The sequence below is a fragment of the Haliotis rufescens genome, unplaced genomic scaffold (genome assembly GCF_023055435.1).
Source record: "Haliotis rufescens isolate VD_foot unplaced genomic scaffold, xgHalRufe1.0.p SCAF_3, whole genome shotgun sequence".
NCBI classification, from domain to species: domain Eukaryota; kingdom Metazoa; phylum Mollusca; class Gastropoda; order Lepetellida; family Haliotidae; genus Haliotis; species Haliotis rufescens.
Genome location: NW_025964001.1, coordinates 63367232 through 63394981, shown reverse-complemented (window position 1 = coordinate 63394981; position 27750 = coordinate 63367232). Strand labels below are relative to the sequence as shown.

At 37.5% G+C, this 27750-nt stretch overlaps 1 protein-coding gene across 1 annotated transcript; it reads left to right on the top strand.

Annotated features, from left to right (window-relative positions):
* The first annotated feature begins 76 nt into the window (after positions 1-76).
* On the top strand, positions 77-26528 carry LOC124132438 (visual system homeobox 2-like). The gene is made up of 5 exons (XM_046496351.2): positions 77-1055; positions 10934-11018; positions 14860-14983; positions 22500-22680; positions 24683-26528. The coding sequence occupies exons 1-5, from the start codon at positions 626-628 to the stop codon at positions 24964-24966; spliced, it is 1104 nt and encodes a 367-aa protein (XP_046352307.2). The 5' UTR covers positions 77-625; the 3' UTR covers positions 24967-26528.
* Positions 26529-27750: the final 1222 nt, after the last annotated feature.

Below are 27750 nucleotides of genomic sequence, written 5' to 3'. Positions count from 1 at the left end.
TGGTACGCCGGTCCAGGTCGTATCTTCTGTCTTCAAGGTGGGAGGGGGCTCCAAGGGAGACAATGGCCAATTACCCTATTGACATGTGTATTTTAGAAGTGTGCAAGGAATAGACCTCTGCTAGGCGGACCCTGTTGGTCTAAGTCTCTCTATGATAGGTTGGTGGAAGTCTGAGAAACCATTACGTCAGCAGTTAATGAAGCGACGACTCTCCCGTGGGTATTCTCCGATTGACGCGGATTAGCAACTAATAATCGTCTCGCATGTCGTAGGGTCGGGAGTGTCAACAGGCGCTGTCAAACCTACACTGTATCATACACAAACTGTCGTCTACGAGTCGTCTGCTTCGTAAAGAAAATCCAATATTTTTTCATGAATGATTGGTCTCCGATTTTGAATCAGTTTCCTGGATTTATGGAATTTTTCAAGGAAAAAGTTTAATCTTCATCGCCAGTCCGTATATCTCCCTTCTGAAGAGGCATAGTTGTCGTCTGTCGTACTTTTGGATTGGAAGAAAAGTTGCAGCAGACGACAACCCCATATATCACTCTCACTGAACCTCCATTCCAAGGACGGTAGTCTAGAAAAATAAATAACTTTGGATAAGAAGGAACTGTCTTCAGCCATGATGAACGGGATTCTAAACTCCGGTCCAGCACAAATGCCGACGTTCCAGAATCATTATTCTACCGGCGGACATTTTAGTCCGATGTACTCTCAGCAAAGACCTTCTTTTGCCATCCAGGAAATCCTTGGACTAAATCCTTCTTGTCGCCAAAATTCGAGTCCAGATCTTGTGGACCATACATCTATGGGTCCATCGGGACTTGCAGGAATGTACTTTTCTAGTCTTAATTCCTCGACGTCAATGCCGACGGACAACTCGACGGCGCAATTTTTCAGAGAGCAACAGCAGCCGGCGACGTCCACGTTTTGTCCTTGGCGGTTTGATCTTTCTCAGGGTCCTCCACCTCCAAATATAACTGCATCCCGGTTTTCGGGGGTGTCACGGGTCAACGATGACTTTCCATTCAAGCAAAATCAACAAGAAGAAGGTAAGAAATTCAAAATCTCAAACCAGAAAAGCCGAGTTTATCATTTTAAATTTCACAACATGACAATGTGCTGTTACTTTACTACTTATACCTAAAGGAGTGGTTAAGGGTCTCTGATAGTTATTACACATTGAGGAACCAGAGAAAGTTTTAAAAAGATTATTCTGGTTCTTCATTGAAAGTAACAAATGGCATTCATTAGAATGTTGAATCCAAAACGAGCAGGTAATTTTATCATGACAAAGTAGACATAATTTATGGATAACAACTTCTTTATTTTCTTATTAACTTTCTTTATTTAACACTTTATTTACTTTTAAAATAAAGATGTTACTATCCATAATTTGTGTCTACTTTGTCATGGTAAAATTACCTGCGCAATTACCTTGATTCAACATTCTGAGGAATGCCTATCAACCAATTCATTTTATCATGGCCTGCATTTTATTAAAACATTCGGTTAAAACAAGCATCCAGGTTGATCACGGGGTACATGACAAAGTTGTATATTTCTAAAGATGGAAAACACCTTATGTTAGTAGAGAAAAACCATATTAGATTTGCCGGTGTTCAAAATCAAGGATAACGTTTGATGTCTTTACTTAAAACCGTCTAAACTCAATGTATACTTGTGTATATAGGTTTGTTCTTCGAAACGACAGTGTTCTAATGCGTTATTTGAACAATAAATGACTCTGCCAGATAATAATAGGTTCTCTTCACCTCTAAACTATAAAGACAAACATGTTTAAATTATGAAACATCCCATACGTACAATTCATTAAAAGCGAAACATACTAATATCGCCATCAGAATGATTAGTTTAAATGCTTTTCCATAAATAATGTTTCGTTTTAAGTTGGTACGTGACACTGAATCAGGTAACAAATAATTGGTAGCCTTCAAAATATCTAGTGTATGTGCAAATATTATCCAGAAATCACGAAGAACAAACATTATAACAAGATAGTCTCGTATATAAATTTAATAGAATCTTATTTAGCAGAAACATACACAAGTGTACTGCCAAATTCGACCAGCACCCTGTTGCAGTGATAATTCAACACATGAATACTTCGACTTTTTCTGATATATTTTAAACTTAAATCATTCGGTATAGACCATGTATGTTTGTCTTGAGACTCGGGTCCCCCGCTTTTCCTCTTCCTTACTGCAACCCATCTCGCCTATCATGACGCCCCAGAAATATCTCTCCCATCAGACTTGCAAATTTCTTCTCAAAATAATCCAAGATACTCATATTTTGTCTGAAAACATTTTGGGGATATCATTTTACAATATCACGGTAAATCCACCGACCATCACTTCAATATGGGCGTGAAGTGATCAAATGTCACGTAAATGTTCTTTTAACAAGCATATTTGTAAACGTGGCTATTTGATGTGTACTCCCGTGTTTCAGTAAACAGTATAATGAAAAGTGAAATGAGAATAAAATAAACTGATTTGTACAAAATACTTTTTAACAGAAATATTTTCTCAGTATCATCCCCATTGTTTCGTTATATAATTGGGATTTTCAATTATTTATCTGTATTTAAACAGGATAGTATTTAGTAACTTTTTATTAGTTTAAACTAGAAGTTATAAATGTATTCTTAAAATAGCTCAGTTATTGCGTCAAGATGTACTTTTTTTAAAATTTGACTTATTGATAAGGTTATTCCTATCAGTATTATCTGATGTAACGCGTTAAGATGTAATATCAAATAACTATTTATTTTCCGAAGAACTTGTTATTTCTTGTTTTATTATATAGTGATTTGTTTCACGTTTTTCGGTATAATAGGATTAGGAATTTATAATTCATCCTGACACATGTAAAAATCTAATCGCGACAAAACCCTTCCCATAACCGTCAAAAAAAGAAGTATCTGCGATTAGCAGAGTCCATTGTACGATTCGACAATATCATAAGCATGTGTTTGAATCACTATCCAATAGTGAAGATACCAGGTGTTCGCGAAAACATTTTCATTTACATTATCAGGCTCTCCTCTCTTTATAAATCAACAATGAAAAACACAAGTAAAACATTTACTCCAAAATAACAATATTTTCCCTCTGCTTTATATCCAAAACAATATTCCCAATAAATCAGATATCTTATATCCCCATAACAATAACTGAAATGAAAATAAAAACTCTTCCGTCTCCCTGTTTCTCGTAGTTTTCATAATAAAATATCTGCAAGTCCCACGGGAATCAAGCGTGCAATGTCAAAACAAACACATTGACCATGTATATGGCCCGTCTCTAAGACCCCTTAGTGGAGTGGAGGTGGTATGTATTTTGGCAAGCTTAGGACAAGGTTGAAATATTCCTCCAAGATGGCTCGTATTTCACAATATTGAGAAAATCATGTCAAAACTGGGATTAGAATCCCCCTACATCAGGTTCTCACACAACAAGTGGGATTCCACTTCGTGAGAATTTCGCCAAGTTTGAAACTCAGTAAATCTGTTTGAAAAAACATGTTCATGTTTTATTTCTACAAATCGTGAGAGAAATTCTAAAGAGTTATGGTTTGGTATGAATATTGTATATTTCCCATATTAGTGTTCATATCTTTGATCTGCAATGGATGATAGTTGCATACCTTTGTTGTTTTGTTGTTGAGTTAATAATTTGTGTATTTTGTCCGCACTAAATGTGTTTTTCATGTATAAAAAGACGGTTTCTTGTCTTTCCATGCTCCATGTAACTAACGATAGATTAAACTGGGCAAGTGACATTAAGCGCGTGTCCAAGTATTGTAAAACATGCTATATCAGTATATGACCAACACATCAATGACCACGGCATATTTTTCTCTCAATGTTTAAAACTTTTAGCAAGTATTATTCAGTAATTGCAATATTTAGAAAACTTATATTTTTACAAATATGCACACGAATTTCCATTTGCACTAATTACAACAAGACTTCCGCATGGTTGATTCCTTAAGCCTACACAGATGTCAATTTCACATGTCCATTTCAAGCAATGAATGTATTCCACAAACCTGGACATTCCACAAAAATATCATAATCCATAAGAATTAAAGTTATGGAATTTCTACATTCCTTCTTCCCCAAAACATTTAACGTTCAAACACGCGTCTTGTGTGTCTCATCATATCGGCAACGGGTAAAGGGAGGGTTTACATTTTTGCTAATTTATTTTCCTACTTCAATTTAACAAGTGTGCAAAATAAATAAAACAGGGGAAAAAGTCAAGTGAAGAAAATAAACACGATCAGCTGTTGATGCGAGTACGAGAAATGAGGCATCAACTAGGCTTGTCGATAACAGAGGAGGAGGGGAGAGGTAATGTTACAACCACCAATAGGTCTTGTCCATTTCTGAAAGGGAGAAATATATATACCTAATAAAGTGGTAAAATAAAGTTAAACATAGATTGTTTTTAGTTTGATTGTCACAATGATAAGGAGAATTAGGAAACATTATTTATACGCAATTGATAAATATACATTTAAACATTAATAGATACGGTATCAGTCTGATACATGTTCTTTAAGTTTGATTCTTTCTAAATGAGATGTAGATCATACGGGTTTTATTTGCTATAAGAAACAAAAGAAAATATGAATATTGTAACTTGTTTTTGTAAACATGATATTCTTAAACCGTATTTCCGATAAAGTTCGTTTTTACTAGATGGTGATAGATTGATAAATTTATTACTGCGATAACATCTTAGAATTTCATATATGTTGAATTTGAAGAACATATTTGTATGTTGAAACACAGAAAATGTATACCGGGTAACCGGAAATATTTAAAACAATTATCGTGAAGCTGATGGAACCGCACACCTGCTGATGTGAAAGTCGTTATTTATTGTTTAACTTGCACTTAAAATTTGTCGAACAAATATAGAGTTGTGTACACAGTATTTATAAAAGATGGTCGTTAGGTAAGAAGAATGCAGAATCACATTTACTCACAAGTGATTAAATAATGACACCAAATTCTGCACGCAAAGCGCGAGGTATCGAGATAAATCTACATTCCTTCATTGAACGTTCTTTGATGACGGCCATATTGCCCCAGTCACGAGCTTTCTCTAATCGTTAAGATAAATATTTGGCCAATTGTCTCCCTTTATGTCAACATCCCTCTTTAGTGTCACTCGACTAGTGACTTAAATGTGATTAGTTTATGAAGAACCTTGTCAAACTTTATCAAATAATCCACTGAACAAATACCCACGTCCGCGCATGACCGAGGCCGGTTCGTGTGCCGTAAACTGGTGTCGCTATGGTGTCGTGAATGGCTTAGATTTTTCATGTCAACATAAAAGGCTGGCTATTGTTAAGTATGTTAGTTTATTGTAGCTCAACAGGTGCGATCTCTTCTGAATGTTTGTAGTAAAACGTTTCCAGCTTTCCGATCTTACATGCAGCTTGGTCAACGAGTACTCAACCGCGGCTTAATACATGTAAACCCTATCATGTGTTATTACCTATGTCATTTCAATTCTCTAAATAAGATCCCAGGTAAACAGATGTGTCACTGTGACATTTCTGAAGTAAATCTAAATAATTTGTTGAAATGACAATGTCTTTTTATGTGTTCTAGGATAGCAATTGCACTTGGCGGAATTGTTACGTTTTACAGTTTTCACCACCTGTGATTAATTGTTGTCAATTTAAAAATATCTTCAATATCTTCGTTGATTGTCCTTGCCATGTATGCTTACAGACGTGTCAAAGGAATATAATATTCTCACACAATAATAAGCACAGTTAACAAACGGAAATCGCAGTCTGACAAAAGACAACTAGTCAAACAGAACCAGGACAAATCCGTGGCATAAAACATAAAATATCTTTAAAAATCAAACTTTCTTTTTCCCTTTATCTCTGTTTAAATTTTCTTTCTCGAACAAACGAATATTTACGATTAAACACAACTAATTTGAAAATGTCCTGAAAACTTGAAACAGCTTATCACGAAACAGGAACTAAACATTATGCCTTTACAGAATAATACCAGAAGAAATAATAAGATGATTATGTTTTAACAAGCTACATCCAAAATCGATTAAGATTCTTTATTACGTGGATGAGACTTTTCTAATGACTTCGTTATGAAATAATGATTGATTTCTCTTCTTCAACCCAGGCCTTCATTTCATTTAATATCAGTCATATTTAATATAATACACAATTTGAATAAATCTGACAACGAAACGTTTCAAACAGAATATCAAGCTACAAGGTATACAGTTTATGTTAACAAATTATAACGATTCTTTTTAAATGGTTATGAATTACGTTTGTAAGTTTTTAATTGCAGGTTTGTTTTAATATAATTGTGATAAAACAGTAATCAAAAAGTGCACATATATCCAAAGGAAAGGGTTGAATTCTTTCTTCATTTAACTTCTTTACATTGAAACTCGCAATCACCTAGTATCATTAATATTTGATAGTGATTCATAAACAATGCATAATATGATATAGTCGGAATCGTACAACGGACGTTTTTTCGTCAAATATGTCTTATGATTCTGGAAAGGGTTATGTCGGTTTAATTTACACATAAATCATTCAACGAAATTAGCAGGCTTGTTATATGATTAGATAATTCATATAAGTAAAATGTATTCTTTTAGCTGAAACTGTGAGAAGCATTGTGATTGTCCCATTGTTATCAGAGGTTGCGCATTGCCATATTACGAATTATTATATCACCAAGTTTACGCATGACGCGTTCCATTTGCCATATTGCAACCACTGGTGCCTCACAGTACCCTAGAAGTGTGTGTGTTCACAATCAGTGCCAACACAATCAGGACGGAAACTCCTTCAATTAGCTTCCTGCCAAATCTTCTCGCCCTAGCTGTGAAAATGTATACACAGTGTACACCTATTACGCACGTGTATTAGCAGTTGTATCACTGTATAGACGAAACCCAGTCATAATAGACAGTATAGAAGCTTTCACCTGCGTAGCCGGGGGTGTTTTCCTCGCAAATCAGAGGTGTGTTTCCCATTGTGTATGTGTCAGGTAAATTAGCTTTTTAGGCGAAGTCGATAGTCCAAGGACATCGCCGTTCATTCAGTTGGAACACGTAATACTCATATTTGTGTTGGGGAGTTTGAAATGGGGGTAATTCGCGGAGCTTGATAGCTTTATTAGGAATCCACTTTGCGGGAGTTGCATATAGAAATAACTTTAAATCGAACATGTATTTAATAATACATTAACCTTTGCAGACCGAGTTCACGTATCTGGGTTGATATTATTTGTTTAAGGTTCAACTAGAGAATGTTATTGTTTGATAAAAAAACATTTTGTGAGCTTTTTGTGATGAAACAAAATGCAGTTCTATAAACATTTATGATTGGATAGAAATAATAAACATCGATTTGAATCAAGTCTTTGAAAAACATTTAGAAGTGTTACACTTAATAATAACTTCTTTATTATGAGGAACACAGCGTTTCGGGGTATATGCTTACTCCTTCATCAGGTGATGAACCTCATAATAAAGAAGTTGACATCCATAAATTCTCTACCTTATTGATTTGAATATTTGCTCATCGAGTTGAGTAATGTGTCGTTTATTTACACACGTACAACAAGCATGCTTTCCTGAAAAGAAAACTTTAATTAAATTGTATTGGACTAAATAACAGATTTTCGTTAATTTATTGTCATCTTGATGAGTGTTTTTCCGTTTTTGTTCTTTTTTTTTACTATCATGTAATACTTAGCAATGAAACGTATGTATATTGGAGAAGACCATTCGGGCTGTACAACTTTTAATCGATCCATTGGTCTTTTCGAACAAAATATGTTTAAAATCAAAATCAATTTTACACGTTACATCGGCACTATTTACATAACCTATATAGGTCCGTGTTTGCATAATCTACATAAACTCCCATCCTTTCAACTTAATGAAGTTTAAAATATACAAACAGCCTATAATGTTTTCTAATTGTTAAAAAGGATAAACTTCCCCCGCCATGGGTAGGCCTATACACAATTGTATGATTGTATTCTAACCACTTGCAGTTGGAGTAAATTACACACCCACTTTAAGTAAACTGAACCAATAACGAAAATTACACGTTACCAATCAAAGAAAAACCGTTTACAGCAGATTTTCTCGGTAACCGTTTACTATTCAGTTCAAGCATAGCGATTTAAAGCATCTCGTGTATAGATCTGATGCTGTACTACCCACGACTCCAATTATGGGTTAAGATACCATCATTAGCCAAACCAGACCATTCTCAGGCGGTACAAGAAGACGGTAGCCCAAGCGGAAGATATTCAGGGGTGGCAAACGGTTTGCAGCGGCCCTTAATTAACTCTACGGGACATGGTACTGCTACAGTTAATATAACAAGAAAAGCGTTGACAACGACGGATGCATGGACAATGAAACAGCTTAATTAAGGGAGCAAACTTCGGGGTCTCTTAAGAAAGGTGCTAGAGACGTTGAAAAGCTTTTAAGAGCTTCTTAAGGACTAGGAAAGGGGAGCCGACACCTCGTTGAATGTTGAAAACCGTCTTCGTTAGGGACGGCATGTCATCCGTCACAATGAAAGTCAGCTCCCGAGGAACAGGAGGGTGTGGGAGGGGCAAGGGGGGCGACCGGGGGGCACGGGGCTTTGATGAACAATCTGACATTTTGTTAGTCAATTTAGACAGGTACTAGGCCACCTGTACTGACGCCTTTGACGTGGATTGGGATTTCAGATTTTGATTTTAATGAGGACGGCTAATGAAGTTTTTGGATTCGGAGACAGTTTTGTAATTTGGGGTTGTATTGGTTTTAAGGATGTCTGCATGTTTGATACAAGTGTTTTAAAACTGAACTAGACTGATATGAAATGTCCCTTTTCAATACTATATGCAATAGTAATTTTATTTTATTTTATTTATGTAACTGTGAAGAATGTATTTTCTTATACACATCGTTATGTGTGCTATGTTTTATTAAGATGGGATGAATATGTTAAACTTTGTATTGTAAAAATCCACATTAATTATATTTAAGCAGATTAACCTGCCGGACGAAAGAAAATATACATATAAAATTGAATTTGACCATACAATTACAAAAGTTATGAAAATATTACTAGGATGAAAATAGTCACCGAAACACTGCATGTTTCAAATACATCACCATCAAAAAGCATTTCTTGTTCCTTTCATTTTTAGCCACCATCAAACATGGGTGTACAGGTTCTTTTTCCCGGCAGTTTATTTATGTCAACATAGCTAACTGTTAAAACTGTTAAACTGTGAAGTACGTTGTCGTTATAATGGGGTGGTGTCCACATAGCAATGGCGTCATGATTATCGTTTCAAACAAAAAACTAATTATGTAATTTTAAAAGCGACAAAACCATTTCCATAATCATAATCATCACTAAAAGCAGAGTCCGTTGTACGATTCCGCTTTTATCAACCGCATGTCTTTATGAATCACGGGATTCCGTATAGCGTGAGACTAACCTGCCCTACGCAAGTAACGTGACAATCCGCATAAGGCGAATCCGGATAATACGAAATTATGTCCTCAATGCCCAGGATTAAACATGGTGTAGTTGTCATCTCACCGTATATAGTTGTTTGATTCCCAGTTCTATTAATGACGGATTTTTAGACCTTCTAGTGAGTGAGTGACTGAGTGAATTGGGTTTAACGCCGCTTTTAACAGTATTCCAGTTATATCACGGCGTGTCAGCTTAATGTGGGAGGAAAGCCCGAAGTGATGCAGGTCTTAGACGTTTACCACTTAGGTGAAACCCACGAGCACGGGTATGGTGCTGACAAACCTAGAAACATAATCGGGGTCGAACCGGGATTCGAACCCACAATCATAGGCTTCTGGAGTGCCCAAGGGAGGCAACTCTGCACAGCGAATTGCGGCGCCTTAGACGACTGGGCCACCCGTGCCCCCTTTAGACCTTCTATATTTGCTACGAACCAACACTTGATAAGTGATGTAAATGACTTTGACTACGCTACTTCGTTATAAGTTCAAATAACGATGTTATTAACGTCTAGTTCAATACTATTGTGAGTGAGTGGGTGAGTTAACGTCGCTCTTTGTGGCATCACTGTAAATCGTGACGGGAACATCAACACTTGCCTTCACTTATTGTACCTATATCGGGATATCTCTACAAATAATAGTCTAAACGTGTTATGTATGAACATACTAGGATCTTTTTTATTCAGGATCAGCCGAATGTGAAATAAATCTATTTTCGTCCAACTTAAAAATATAAATTCTTCACAGCAAAAGATTATTGTGTTTTCACACGACCAGAAACTGTATTTATTTTAGATATTCATACAACGTCTCTCCAACTCAACGGTAATAATAACACCATTAAACATGTGATTAAAAGAGCCAAAGCCACATACGATTACTGTCGTGAAACTTTACACCAAGTTCTGATTCAATTAGTGTTAGAAATCAAAAGCTTTCAGCAGCCATACTTCCTTATTAAATCTAATGAATTATATCTTTGAAAATCCACCCTTCTGAGAACAATAATTTGAAAACAATCAATTATTCATAAGTCACTATTGCCATTGGGGTTTTCCATGATACTGTTGTGCGCGATAGTCCAACACGTACTCAATACATCTTCAACCAGATTAAACGTCACGTTTCTCCCAGATATTGCAGCGCCTGGGAGGACCAGGTCATTTAAAAACAATGGCTATCGACCTTGATGACCCGGATATGACCTTATCACGCAGGCGCACAGGGGGTCAACTACGACTAAAGTTTTCCCAGCGGGTGTATGAAATATTTGTCTAATTCGGCCTTGGCACGTGGGCTAAACAAATATTTATGTTTTTGTTTATTTGTAGTGTCGCGCCAGGCATGCGTACAACAGGAGAAAGCACAAGAAGCCAGCATGTGTGGCAAAAAACAAAAGAAACGGCGGAGGCACAGGTGAGTGTGTGTGAGATGAGGGCGGGGCAGGTGGAGGAGGGGTGGGAGGTGGGGTGAGGGTGGAAATAAAGCGGGGATAACCGAGAAATGAAAGAAGAAGGAAGAAGATTATTTTATTCAAGGGGCACATATTCTGAAATGCAAGTGTGAATATTTGCACAAAAAGCATACAATGACAGGCCATATGGCCTGTTAGCACAACACCGCATATATACAAATATTCTTTAAATATAAATATGCGTATATAAATATTTAATAGGAGAAAAGGATAGCAGTTATTCTTCATATTATTAGAGAGATAAATCTAATGGCATCCGAAAATCATCAAACTCAATCCAAAACATTATGACTACATGACCGTAATCGAAACCCGTTATTTACATGAACATTTAGCATCATTACAATATCATAATGTTTTATTGTAAAAAGTGACAACTATTCAGTCAACATCTTTTTTACTCCTTTTCAAGTCATTTTCTCGAAATACCATCTCAAGAAATAATGTCCCGATCACTCGTAGTGCAGTCATCCTTTTCTTGAATTCGATACTATAAATTCGATACCATGCATCTGGTATGTAGCTTTTGAAGTATATTAGACATTATTTGCAGGAACATTTAGTGAGGTTTGATAGTTCGGTATATATTACATGTGGTACATTAATATATTGCCGAGGGGAAAGTGTTTCACTGAGTATTTCCGTGTCCTCCTATTTAATATCTGTCTGGACTCGTGAAGATCCTGGGTAGAACAGGTCTTCAGCAACCACTTTGCTGTCAGCCTCGCTGGCTGGTTGGCGCATGTCATCGTATCCCAATCACGTAGATCGATGCTCATGATGTCAGTCACCGGGTTGTCTGGGCCAGACTCGATTATTTACATACCGCCGTCATATAGCTGGAATATTGCTGAGTGCGGCGTTCAGCAACAAACAAACAAACATGTCTGATAACCCAATGCTTGTCACAGTTGAGGTTCGGTAGTTGTGACAATGTGATTGCGGTAGTTGGTGTTCATGCTATCAACATCTAGTTTGCGCCAGACTAATATTTACAGGCCGTCATAGATCGACTGCACCACTGCTATGACATAAGAGAACATCCATCGTTTCGTTGGCGGAACAAAGAGTTTGCCAGCTGATAATCGATCATAGATCGACTGCACCACTGCTATGACATAACAGAACATCCATCCTTTAGTTGGCGGAACAAAAAGAGTTTGCCAGCTGATAATCGATGCATTATTCTTTATGAATTAGCTGACGCCGCTCTGTCGATGTGCTAAGTTGACGTTTTCTGTTAAGCTGCTTGAATCTATCCAACTGATAACCTTGAAAAGAAACACAAACTGATATTCCATATCGTTGAAACACTATTCCATTATTTCCAAAAACGATCGCCTGTGCAATATGCTTGTGAAAAAGCCTCTGATCCCCCATCACATTAATTCGCTTAAACAACCAATTACAAGTTAATTAAAATCCCCTGTCAGTCACAACTGTCATCTAATAATCCTATAACAAATGAGATAATTTGACCTATGTCTCCTAACACTAATGTCTTATCTCGCACGCCATCTTGTCTGACAACGACGTCACGTGACGTCGCAGGCAATGAAGACACGTGACTGATGACGTGACGTCACTAATTGCAACGACGTTGTATCTGTCACTGTCACCGGCCCCAGTGGAGATGTCCTCGCTAATAGGATAATGTACACCCCAAAACGTCTTTATGCTTCATCAACGTTTCTTAGGAAATAAACAGTTTCCGGGGAGGGTATCGATTTCCCGTCAAATTAAAAGACAAATATTAGCGATCACGGGCGTTTCATGGAAGACAATTAGTCTTTTTGACTTGTGATTACTGGGAGTCCTTATTGTCCAAACTTTAATTAATGATATCAAGTTCCGCTCGTTTGACCGGGCGCTTCCTAATTAGTTGTTCTTCGACGACCGACTCGGATCCCTACGCCCGCGAGTGTATAGTCGGCCCTACGCCGACTTCAACGTTGGCAGCATGCCAGAATGATCAAAGATGTCTCTGGCAGTATCTGACGTTCAAATTAGCCGAATTTACCGCTAGGTTTCCAAGGACTCCGTGCACTTAGCCTTGCTTCTATAATTGACATATACTCGCTATTGGACAGGAAAAAATGATGTATTTCGACACTGAACAAGGCGACTTTGCTGGGGGGCTAGTGACGTAAGCGTAGGGTCACACAGGCGACCTCTTTTAACGAGGATTCACTACACACCATACGCAGGCCTTTAGTAGAAAGAAATTTTAATGAAAACTTGATATTCTTGAACAGGTTTGGGTTTAGGCCTTTTGTTCCATATGCATATTTTGTGTCCTCTGTATTAGATCTGGGATAAGGATTTGATATCTTGAAACTGTTTGGAAGTAATTTGCATTATAATATATGTTTAGAACATAACGATTTAATGTAAATTAATTTTTAGGTCATTTTAACTCTTTTTTGGTTTAAGATAATTATTTTGTAGGACTAATTAATGTAAAAAATAATTAAGTATTTGTATATACTAGTTACATTGATTCATGTTGCGGTTATAATATTGTTCGGGAACTGATGACAAAGATTTTCATGACGTCAAGGTTTTCTGTGTCAAAGGGGAGCAATCATTGAGAACCCAAAGCCTCAAATCCTAATAATACATTTATTTCTAGTTTGGTTAATTTAACATAAATTTTACAATATAAAATCAACTGAAGACACTGCATAGGCCAATATTCAATAGTTAGACTAATTAGCATGGTGTAAATACAAAATTGGCCCTTGTGAAAAAAAAGAAAGAATAAAAGTATTAAATCAGAAACAAGGCTCAATGTAGTTTAAAAAGTGTGAAAGATTCGACGCCAAAATAGCCCCGTTGACAGCACCAAGCTTGTGTTTAAATTACTTTGTTAACAATTCGTTTGTTTATCAAGTCAAGCTGACAGGACCGCAGAGAATCCCCACTGCGCCGAATCGTGGCACGTGACAATGATAACTTCCGCTGTGGGACCAGATTATTCACAATAAAACCCCAAGTTTGGAGATTAGCTTCATGTTAGCGGCGATTATCACCCTGGTGGCACGTGAAGGTGTCCGGCTGACACGTGTGGTCAGCTAAAGTGTTGTTTGACCCTTGTCCGAGGAAACCTTACGTGTTGATCACGTGTTTCCTGCTCGGTGACATATGGTTAGTTGCAGAAACCGCCATTAGCGGTCAATTACGTGGATTACTGAAACGCCACACAAGAACATTAAATGGACGTGCGATCTGCCATTCCGATATTTTCTTAAAACTTTAATCAGAGAGTCTTTGGATAATATTGGTGAAAGTTTTAGAAGTATTAACATAATGTGGTCTCTATACAAACGTCAAATACAAGTTTGAGATTCAGATTTTGTCTCTGAATGTGTATGGTAGTTACGAGGTAAATATTAAAGATAATGTAATTTCTAGATTTAATGTGAATTCTTGAGTTAGAACCAGCGTAAATTAAAATTAAACTATACAAATATTTGTGTAATTAATATTATAGAAGCTAATTTTATTATTGGTGCAAATGTTAAAATCAGTAGATTAAAGTTATGGCCAATGTAAATTGATGGTGGGTGTAAAAATTTTCGTGTTTGGGGTAAATACACACTAGAATTATGATGCGTGTAAATAGTTAATTCTAGTGGAATTGTTAGTGTAGATGTCATTAATAGTGGTGGTAATATGTCAATAGCGATTTTTGGTACTTACATTAAAAGTGGGTATACTTGAATCATGTTGGTTTATCAAATACATTTCAATACTAATTAAATCTTCGATGTTTTGGTTCAGGACAATATTCACCAGTTACCAACTGGAGGAGCTTGAGAAAGCCTTCAAAGACGCCCACTATCCAGATCTGTATGCCAGGGAGTTACTCGCCCTCAAGATAGATCTACCTGAGGATAGAATACAGGTAAGTCGCGCTTCCTATCGAGATCTCTCGGGCACTGTTTACGCCTGACACTTGCCCTTATCGTACAGTTCCTTATTTATAATTCTATCTACTGGAATGTAAAACACAATCCCGTTTGAGTGAATATGTTTTGACGCCGTTTTTTAGCATTATGCGAGCAATATCACGGCGGGGAACACCAGAAATGGGCTTCACACATTGTACCCATGTTGGGTATCGAACCAGGGCCTTCGGCGTGACGAGCGAACGCTTTAACTACCCCACCGCCCCTACAATCCCTACAGTGTTTGAAGAAACATGGCGTGAATTAGAAAATCTTTACAACCACTGATGAATATGATAGATTCCATTCTTCTGATGACCTTCTTGATGTTTATCATATCATATAGATTATATATTGTTGTCATTGAGCATATTTTTTCAAGTTTTAACATTATGGATATGGGAATAAACCTACATTGACCACATATGAATAATAATTTCAACCAAAATCGAAGCGACAAATTCAAAACATCCGTCCCACACAATTATATAACACCGGGAGTCGGGAAGAATGTCCCTCTGAATACCTTTTTCAATCTTCTCCGTCAAACGTTCGAAGCGCTATGAAAACTCGATTTGCACACTTCTATTTACGTAGTATTTATCGAATAATTGTTTCAGTTAGGAAACAAATAAAATCTTTAAAAAAGTCTTAAAAATTATTAAGCAATTGTTTTTGTTATTAAAGCAATAATTGAGTCAGTTTACTTACACGACAAGGATGATTGCGTGTTAGGTAACAATATCAACCCTACTACAATTTGTGCAATATTAAACACTAAATTATAAATTCAAGTATAAATTCAGAAAAGACTAATATCGTAATTATTAATTTCAAAATCGTTTAATATTGGAATTGCGTTGCCACCGTGTTCAAGTTATACACGACAGCGTACATGTTGATTACAACTGTGCAATAGATCGGGGAATCCCCGTGAGGTGGCGGTGGCAGTAGCGCACTCACGTGACTTATCAAAACACACCACAGCTGGGAGATACTAGCAGAATTGTCTACGTGAAAGATAGTGCTATTAACATCCATGTCAATCACAGGTGTGAGGGCATCGCTGGCACGAATTGTGACGTAATTATGACGTCATACATTATTGATAGTGTATTCTGCTTGAGTCTTTAGTGCTAGATATTTTTATAATGGAATGTTTTCTTATCAAACATGAAAATATGCGAAATATTTAAGAATAAATATTTACAAACATATCCAAAGTCGGTTGGCTGCCATGATGAGAGGTTTGGGTCGTTTTTTATTATAGAAAATACAACTGTAGTTCTCGTGATTTGAGCTCCGGTGCACATCATGGACGCACCTGTGTGGACATTTGGAAGTAGGACAAAACCGTTATGAAATTAGGAGAGCTTATTGCCCATGTTTATTTATGTTGTGTAATACGCCTGAGACTCGTTGACCCTGCAGGGAGCCTCGTTCTCACATCTGCAGCCTGTATGACATATACTTCCGGTTACATGAAGCGCCACCTGGCGAGTATTCTTCACGGTACCATGTAAAGTTAGAAGAAGCTATCCGAGAGGGAATTTACCATTAAAAAAAGCCCGAGAATAAGCTTAAACGGCCAAACATATTTTATCGTTTGTTTTACGTTGTCTTAGCAGTAAAGTACACTGTTAAAGAAAGCCGACCCACTAACAAAATGTGTCAGGAAGTATTTCAAAATTTATCGAACTTGATTCGGTTTGATGTTATTGCACTGTTTTAAGGTTGTACCGTTATAAATAAATGATTCTATCGCTCGAATATTATAGTTTTTTTCCCTTGTTAATCGAATACGTTTTGTCTCCTCCTAAAAATCATCTTCTTCATCATCATCATCATCATCATCATAGTGATAATGATAACAATAATATGTTACTTATAAAGCGCAAGACCCAAAGGAGACAGGTATACGTACAATACGCCTCTCAACGGAACAGTCATCATTCAAACTCCCTTCTCGACTCCCAGGGGAGTATATCACTCATTTGAGGAATTCCGGAAGAAAATATTTCAGGATTGGTATAAACAATAAAGTGCATTATTAATATGATAAAAGTAAACAAAATCGTTAATTGCAGTAGTGTTGAGTTAGGTGCCGCGTATTTCAGTTGTAGATTAAATTATCAGTCATCTTAAACACACCATTAAAGCCAGTTTCGTAATACAACCCTACAACCACGGAAATCAACGCCCCGAAATCATCACTCCCCTGTCTCCATGAATATTCCCTGTTGGGATTCAACAATACGTAGTCAGTATTTTCCATAAAGCTTTCACAAAAAATAGCAAGCTGAGGCGGGGGGAATAAAAACAAATTAATACATGATAAAGCGAGGTGTAAAAGATGGCTCGATGAAGAGGCGCGGGTCCATTTCTATCCCGCATCTTCTCGGGTGTGCCACGAATCTCAAGCCAACAACTGGATCCCGTCTAGTCGTCACACTAGACGTTTAAGCGTCTAGAAAGCACATCAGCTAATCGCTTTATTTGCCATATCAAAATAAACGAATCCGCGTGGGGCTCGCCTGGTCAGCACTGAGCGTCTTGCACGGGCAACACACATCAAAGATTTCTTTTATAACATTAATCCTATCTCAGCCTAGATTCCGAATTCCCGGTAGTTATCCGAAGCACGTGTTTTCGTCTGTTTTCTCTCAAAATGTTGCCGCACTCTCTCAAGGCAAAGGGGGGCGCGATGCTAAGAGACTTTGTTTTTTGTGCCACAGAATATATTTTTCTTGCACATAACAGCCAATTTAGACGAACGTTTTCCTTGAGATGTTAGGAAAGATGGTTCTCGGTCGGGGTTAATGTTATTGGCTTTTTATTGGGTTCTAAGTGGGCTGGAATGCCAGGGGCCACTGGGTTTATAAAACACTCATAATTTGATATACGAAAACGACACATGTTTTTACAACTGTTATTGTTAAAGTCATTTGAAACACGGCTTCCTACGGCTTGGTTCCGCATCGTTCCCACCACGACGTCAACTACCACAACTGTTGAATATTTCACCAGGAATATAAAATCACGCATTGACTACATACATCATGCATTGGCTACATACTACATCACGCATTGACTACATACATCATGCATTGACTACATACATCATGCATTGGCTACATGCATTATGCATTGGCTACATGCATCATGCATTGACTACATACATTATGCATTGACTACATACTACATTATGCATTGACTACATACTACATCACGCATTGACTACATACATTATGCATTGACTACACACTACATCATGCATTAACTATATTCTACATCATACATTGACTACATACATCATGCATTGACTACATACATCATGCATTGCTACATACATCATGCATTGGCTACATACTACATCACGCATTGACTACATACATTATGCATTGACTACATACTACATCATGCATGAACTATATTCTACATCATACATTGACTACATACATCATGCACTGACTACATACTACATCATGCATTGACTACACACTACATCACGCATTGACTACATACATTATGCATTGACTACATACTACATCATGCATTAACTATATTCTACATCATACATTGACTACATACATCATGCACTGACTACATACTACATCATGCATTGACTACATACTACATCACGCATTGACTACATACATCATTCATTAACTATACACTACATCATGCATTAACTATATACTACAACATCCATTGACTATCTACTACATCATGCATTAAGGACATACACAATCGTGCATTAGCTACATACATCAAGCATTAACTACATACTGCATCATGCATTAAACACATATGATAAAACTCACGAGTTATAAATCACATCCCGTAAATATTCAATATTGTAATATATGTTCTTTTTACATTAGATTACACGTTAAATTCGTTGCAGACATATTCGTTGAATGTTTACGTCAATTTCGTTTAAGAGACGAACAGTTGACATTAGATTACTGTATTCAGTACCATTTAATGACATAGTAGATGACGTGTCTTTGTTTGATCGATATTACATCCTGGTATTTGACGCATCACGTGTGCCATAACCTTTCCTAATACATCATAAGATTTCATATGAACGGTTACTTAGTAAGGCCGCTCCCTTGGTGTAGTGGATAGAGCGTCTGACCGGAGAGCGGAAGGTCGGGTGTTCAAGTCCCGGCCGCGTCATACCAAAATACGTTAAAAGGATTGTTACCCTGCCTGGCGCTCGGCATTAAAGGGCTAAAACAAGGACTGGTCGGCTCTGAGTCAATATACTGTGTCTGAGTGGGGTATTCACGTTAAACTGTGGCATTTGCATGCACACACACACACACACTAACACTAACACTAACACACACTAACACACACTAACACTAACACACACTAACACACACACACTGACACTAACACTAACACTCACTAACACTAACTAACACGCACACACTAACACACACACAGTGCAATAATCTCGAACCCCATTTAGAACAGGATAGTAAAACAAAGACTTGTTTTGTGTGAAACTAAAACCTTATCATGTTAACATACTATGCATTTTTATACCATAATACTATATGTTAGACAAAGGCCTATTCATTAAATAGAATTAAAACGTTTCCCCTTCTCATTATATTCATGTATCGTCACGATGTGACTGAAATATTGCCGATGTGACGTTAAATCTTACCTCACTCACTGTGTTAATGTAAGGCTGTATACTATTTAAACCTGGGCCCCAAAAGTAACTGCACAAAATACTTTGTTTACAACAGATCACCTTTATATTCTTAGGAAATCTACTTTCATACTGCATTTGACTTACTTGTTTTTATTCGATCATACACTCTTTTTTATGACGAAATAGAGATCTATAGTATTTCAAAAATATTCATAATAATCACATAACACGGCTTTACATCAAGGCACGTCTTTCTTGTTCTTTAAAGTATTCTCCGAAAGAAATATGTCCGTTCTTGCTCGTAAAGTTACAAAAGTTGTTGTTGATCCGAAAGTTTACATGTATGCGTTACTTACTGACGCGCAGTAATCAAGATTGACGGTAGGATGTTCGTATTATTCATTATTAGACAGAAATTATTAATACTTGTGGTGTTTACGGATAAATCACTTTGGATAAAAATGGTTCATAAGAAAAGCAACATTTTCCGATACAGACAGCAAAACGAGCCATTTACTTTCATTTTGGACCATTAACTCAGCGACTTGGAAGTTATTCTGTCGGAAAATATTACATGTCCCTTTAACTGAAATAGTTTGTCCGTTTGAAGTCTAACTCGGTAGCCCTGTGTCAGTCAATCTGACACGGTAGCCTTGGGTCAGTCAGTGAACTTACAGTGCAAGTGCAGACGTGTTCACAGATTGTGCACAGAAATAGAATTTTTTTTACTTGTTTATGTATTAGTGATGTTTCTAAACGTTTAACCACGCAACTGTCCATACCATGATTTCTTCGAGTCTGACAGTCATGTGTCATAAATATTCAGAAAACATCACAAAATCCTTAGTTACCCCCCAAAAAGAAATACGTAATTTGTACATCACATATATCATAGTTTGACGGCCCAAATTAAATCCATCGTTTTATCATGTTTAAATATTCCTGTACATTTTATGTAACTATTGCACATTAGTGTTAATATGTAAGTATGGATAATATATAGTGATGAACAACTTCTTTATTACAATTAGAATAATTATTGTCCATCCATATATCTTATCCTTACTTAGTACTCCAACTTCTTGCCTCTGAAAGAGATGTTGATATGTACCCGAGTCAGCAACCATGTCAATAGCAGGGCGTCAATGTTAATACCAAAGTACCGTTACAGCGCGACATATATTCCTTGACTTGAATACATAACGGTTCACTATAGACCTACTACCGAACACCGTTCTCTTTCATAATTCGCATGGTATGCTTACAAGGCGGCCAGGTTTCTCACTCTTAACCCTGTCAAAACACGGAGGCTTTTCATAACAAACTTATCAAGTCCCGCGCCCCTCCTGTGCTAATGCTCCACCGTCAAGCTTCTACAGCGTTAACCATTATCCCCCAATTGCAATTATGGTGTATTCCGTCACAAATGATAATCGCACGATTCAGTCAGCTGGCTTTGATAAAACTTTTCTCCCATTGACTCGACCGCGCTAGCGAAACATTACGGCAAACGTCTGACCTTGTAACCCGTTAGGAACAATTATCCCGATCAAGCGGGATCACCGAAGCGTCCAAACTCGGCCTTTAGACCCTATTACTGGTAGAGAGATTGCCCGAACCGCCACCAACACCGAGGTAATTTACTAAATTAGATATGTGGCCATCGCTTATCCTAATTAAATCACGACAATGTCTTTGTTCATCAGCTAGAGCATCCAATGACGATATCTCGCCCAATTCTCGGCGGCCATGTTGGCATATTGATTTTACTCTCGTCACAACCATATTAATTTGAAATTTTACACCCGGCACCAGCATCACCGCTGGTCTGCACCGTGCCTTGTCGACGCCGCTAGGATAGCGGTTGGTCTTCAGATTTAATGACATTTTCTTGGCTAATGTAATAGTTTAGGTTCCTAATTAGAGATAATCCTCGACCATTGACATTGATTACAAGATTATTTGCACTAACGTTGTCGACTAATACGGAAACATACAAGGAAGGAAATTCAATACAAGCTGTAGATGAACACAGTGATTTTACCTGTAGGAGATCGCTATTGTCTTGTCATAGTGTTGAACGGTTTGAACTGTTTGTGTACGTGAAATGGTGCATTCATTTTAAAAACTGTCATAAGATTATTTTAAAATTCATATGACGCTACAATGAGTAACAATAAAAGATATCGATTCAGTGGATTTGTTCGCTTGATGCAATGATTATAAAACAACGCTAGTAGTCATACTAATAATACTAATACTAATAATAAATGGCAATTATACTGATTGTCTGTTTCAGAATACCTGCTAGAATAAAAAGATATTGCCTGGTGTGACAGTTTTAGTTTCAAAATGTTTTCTTCAACTAGTAGTTGATATTTGGGTAGTGGTGGACTATGGGAATAGTTTTTTTTATTTTAATGGATGAATACTTAAAGGGGGCAAGTTGTACAACCACCATTCATTCATTCATTCATTCATTCATTCATTCATTCATTCATTCATTCATTCATTCATTCATTTGGGGTTGGATCCGCCAAGAAAATATTTGTTTTTCTTTATCAATATTACATCAATCGACTGTCCTGATTACATAGATACAAAATGGGCACTAAACACTTAATCTAGATCTGGATAGGACCTGGCACAAACACATGCAAAGGCAAGTGAATTGTTCACCTGACAAAACACGGGAACATATAGTACACGCGGAGCATAGTCACAATTTGAGGCGGTCAAGATGTTTCAGAATAATAATTCACGAATAGATGTAATATCTTCATAAATCATTTTTTCAGGTATGGTTTCAAAATCGACGGGCCAAGTGGCGCAAAACGGAGAAGACATGGGGGAAGAGCAGCATCATGGCAGAGTACGGACTGTACGGAGCTATGGTCAGACATGCACTTCCGCTTCCGGAATCCATTGTTGATTCCGCAGAGGACGGAATTGATAAATCATGCGCCCCTTGGCTTCTCGGTGAGTATACAGCCGTCATGTTGAGTAGGCAGCGTTGAGTTGGTTGTAGTCACATCAACTATATATAGTGTAAGCCCTTTACTCTGAATCCCGTTACTCCGGACGTTTACTGTTACAGACAGACAGACAGGCAGACAAGTCTAATTTTGCCTCACTCGTAGAATACACTTACAATATATCAAAAACATAAAATTCTACAACCAGTTGCTAGACGACTTGCGAGAGACAACATGTCATTACAATATACAGTAATACACAGCGATAAGATATATACATATATACATCAATGACATAAAATGGAACGTCGCTTTGCTAAAATGTTATGGCAGGTTTATATGCAGCAGAATCTCTGCACTTGTACACAGCAGGTGTGATTCACAATTAACATGTTTCTCGTTTCAACAAATTCAGTAAATGCGATTCGGGTCTCTGTATCTTCTGGGCCATCACTTGATAGTCTGGTCAAAACTTTAGGCCGTATAGTATAGTACTGCTGTGCAACGTCATCAACAAACAAACAATTACTTTTTATGCAAATTGTGTGAGTGACGGGGGTTACAGGGTAGGGTAGTACATGCTTACCCTTTTCGCGAACACCTGTCGTCATCCCCGATCTTCAGTGATCCATGCATATAATTTCCAGCGCTCTTTTACCTTTTTTAAACTATTTTTTGGATTATTCCCTGGCGTTGACGAATTATGATATATTCATATTTGTTAATCTGGGTAATATCACTATCCGTCTGGAATGACAGGATTTCACTGTATGCAATCTTAAAGCACAAGTTCAAACATACTTTGATTCTGCTATAGATTAATAGGATTAAGGTTCCGATGTGATAAGCTGTGTGAGATAATTGTTTAAATTCCTCACAGCAATCCCCCGATCAGTGCAGATCTGTCTTTGATGGAGATAATGGGGGATTAATCCTAATAATATTATGTAAGGAATCCCGACATCTTAGTTTGTTTACGAAGGCTGTGTTTGTCGGTCACACAAAGAAAGATTTCGTGTCTTTTTCACAGAACGTTTTCATATATGCACCTGCCCACGAGTCTGTGGTTGTTGTTTTTTTAACCTTTTGCTTTTGCACCCCGTCCCTCTGCTACAGTATAATGAGGTAAATCGCCGGCAAAAAAATATACATTTTAAAATTGGATTTGACCCAAAAATACAAACATTACGACGCTGAACACAGGGTAAGACTTCCGCCCGTATCCTTCTTCAAAATTAGTAAAATTAAATTGGTTGGGCGGCAATACAAACATATATACATTTGGAGGGGGGATACGGGCGGAAGTATTTCCGAAAACTGTAGCCGAATCACCGCAAAAGTAAAAACTATGATATTAGTATCCAAAACATCACTATCGAATAACCATTTCTTGTTTATATCATTTTTAGCCACCACGAAAGTGAGCGTATTTCTTTTGCCTCAGTTTAGCTATCATTTCACTCCCTTGATTGGTCCTTTATACATCGGCCGTGCTATTAATACGAATTATGAAATATGAATTATTATGAATATGGTTTGAAAATAAAAATGAGATGGAATATGTGCGGTTGACTTCATCCTATTACTGTATGTTCTTGAAAAGCACTTTCTGTTCTTGTGGGGATTCCAGGACTTAGTAAGTCCCCATTTTTATCCATGAGCTTTCTTCTTTCGGGTGGGTAAAAGTTCACCATGCCCAAACGGAGTTGATCGTTCATCGAGCTGTCACTGGATTGTCTGGTCCAGACCTATTTACATGTCTTTGTTGTATAGCTGGAATATTGCTGACGTATTCACTTTTTTAGAATATACACTTTAAAATTTCTTTATGACAATTGCCATTCCAGAACACCCAGTTCCACCTTTGCAATTTACAATGGTTCGTGAATGTAGGTCTATGTGATTTTGACGCTCCCCTTTTATCAAGACAGTACTTTCTCATGTGATGGGTCACGGGTATTAATGCCTCTATGCATCGAGGTTTATATGAAGCATTATTCTTGTAGGTATGCACAAGAAGTCTCTGGAAGCTGCACAGAAGATGAAGGAAGCGGAGGACGACACAACGATGGACAGCAACGACGGTAAACCAAAGGACAAGGATGAACTCAAGTCTGAAAGTATAGCAGCTCTGCGAGCGAAGGCCCAAGAACATAGTGCAAAAATGCTTCAAGCCATCAACAAGGATGGAACGCCCAAAATTGACAGAAAAAATGTCACGAACGAAAATAAAAATAATTTCCAAAATAACATGTCGAACTCAAATGACCTTACACGGCCGAGTCAGTGACTTGTGCAACAAAGTGATGACTTGTTAACGACTTGTGCACATGAAATGATGACGAGTCAGTGACGTGTGCACACACAAGTGTTGACGTAAGCAGTGCTTGCGGTGATCTCTCGTATATCCGCCCAGACTCATTTTTACGAACTATGCTAATTAGCAGTTTTAGCAAAGTCGAGTGAGGCTCAATTGTTGTGTGAATGAGAAAATATTGTGTTGTTTATTATTTGTAATCTTATTATAGACGTATGTTGTGTGTTAAAGATGGGCCCATATATGACAAGTGAAATGGTAATAATTTGCTCAATCTTGTCATTTCCCAAGACGTTATCTGTGCTGTACTGTTCTATTTCATAGGCATGTCCCGTAAAGTGTGTCACGTGATGTGGGGGCTGTGCGAACAATATTTCCCAGTTATCATGTAATGTTTAAAGACAACTCGTAGATGTCTCAGTTGGTTTGACTGAGTGGGAGTTTGAGTCATATTTCAGCAATATCACACCGGGAGAAGCCAATCATTGTATTCACATATTGTACACATAGAAATCGAACCCGGGTCATATGCGTGACGAGCGAACGCTTAACCACTAGGCTATCCCAGCGCTCAGAGGCCCACTGAAAGGTATGGAACTTGTACCTCATCTCAAAGTAAGGTGACCATGGTTTGAACCACGTTTATCTGCATCTAATATGGCCTTTGGGTGATTAATTTATTTATTGCATAAATGCTTCACAATGTGTCAAATAACAGATTTGAATAGTCCAGCGATGTGTTCATGCAATGTGTTCATGCTTTAAGATCGATTCCCGTTTTTGGAGTGAGTGGGTTGTGTTGTACGGCGCTTATAGCAATATTCCAGCAATATCACAAAATCAGCAAAATCGTCACAACCCGGCTTCACACGATGTACGTTGTATGGAATCGAACCAGGGCCTTCGGCGTGACAAGCGAACACTTAAACCACTTGCCTACACAACCCCCTCTTCCTGGTCCCATGAAGTATCAAAAACATTTTACGCAATAAGAGACTTTGTGTCAGCACCATTACTCGTTCTGTCCAAAACAAAATCATCAAGGAATATTTTGATTTTAAAATTTCGATTATGATTTTAATTTTAGTAATTTTCAAACCTTAAACTTAAACCAGCCTGGAGTCACTTATCCAATTCGTCACATAGAAACCAATTTTAGATTACACAAATATGTTGTAGGTGTGACCTTGATATCTCCGCATGTTCATGACGTTTGTAGAACCACTATAGTTTCGCCTATGCATCTGTGTACATGCCTGTACATACCAATGTTAATAAGAATCGGCACTCTTGTCAAGTAATCAAGCTTTAAGTTAGCAATTGTCTTTGCTCATGAAATAGTTATTTACTAGACTGTGAGCACTGGTCAATGAGTCCCTTAACAAGTATGTGTATTCTAGCACTGGCTTGTACCTCTGGGTGTGACAAATGTCTGCACTGAATCTCGTGGTTGATAGTTGAGGCTGTCACCCTGTGTACTGTTGGTGCTATGTAACATGTATATCAGAAAGTAAACTATTTTGAAATACAATGTAGTTTATTTGCGTTTGTTTTATTTTTGTTTGAAAAAACGGTTACGTTTTAAGATTGGTTACAGAGAAACCAACTAGATAACTTCTCAAGCTACTTATGGTATTCCAAAGAGGAAGGTCTTCATTTCCAATGCTTGTCGCCAGATCCGACTATTATGTGGATTGGGTGGTCACAATGTGCGATTTGGTTGATTGTGTGTCAACATAATCTATGGCGTGAATTGCTCTTCGTTCACAATCACTCGTCACCACTCGCCCCTTTCCGTAACCCGCAAGAAGACTCGTCTCCCTGTCGATGAATGTTATGTGCGAAAATACGACAAACCAATCAGAATGCGCGTATGATTTCAAGTTCTTCGTCAAAGAATCCCTCAGAAATAATTTTTGATTTTACATATGTCTTGCATCTAAAAAAAATAACCAAGACACAGTAACATGTCCAGCTGTGCTTTAAATTATATATGTGAACCACTGCGCAACGAGTTGACAATTATTTCAGGTCTGCCCGTTTGCGCTAAGACTGAACCCAGTCGCAAAATCGGGCATGCGAGGGGCACGAGTCGCTATTTAGCTTGTCCCGGAATAACACGAGTTGGTCACGAATGCGTTCATAATGACGATGGTCGTACATACATTAGCACTGTCGCGATGCCACACTCACGATGGCTTTATATATAATAATAAAGATAACATATTAATTACCCATCTCCTGGACACGATTAAAGCTGGATATATAGGGAAGAGGTCGATATTGGAATATTATATTTTAAAATCACATTTCAATTTGAATATATGGCAAAGTATATACCAAGCGAAGGATTGACATGGATATTGTATAGACAGGAATTGTAAAATTGATTATATGAAAATGAACGATCGATATTGAAACCCTTTCGATTAGCTATGGAAGAAGTGTGTGTCTCTGTGTGCGTGCGTGCGTGTGTTTTGATGGAGGAGGGAATTATGTGTGTACAAATTAATAAATTCATGTTCAAACAAAAGAATCGACCTTTCTGCATAATATTTTTCGCAAAGGACGAATCTATACCCTTTATTTCGGAATTAGCACACCGGAAACTATAAACCATCATAAGATTACCAGACATCTTTGTTTTAAGGGGCACTTATTGCCAAATAGAGCATTGTGACAGAAAGTAGTTCCCGATAGAGTATGGTCAACAGACATGTGTGTTAATCCGCTTTATCAACGTCAACAAATGACGTT

Bases quoted from the DNA above. Each gene is read 5' to 3' on its own strand.
- LOC124132438 (XM_046496351.2), top strand. From the start codon at position 626: ATGATGAACGGGATTCTAAACTCCGGTCCAGCACAAATGCCGACGTTC. The intron at 14,984-22,499 runs GTAAGTCGCGCT...TCATTTTTTCAG, and splicing joins TACCTGAGGATAGAATACAG to GTATGGTTTCAAAATCGACG. The intron at 22,681-24,682 runs GTGAGTATACAG...TTATTCTTGTAG, and splicing joins ATGCGCCCCTTGGCTTCTCG to GTATGCACAAGAAGTCTCTG.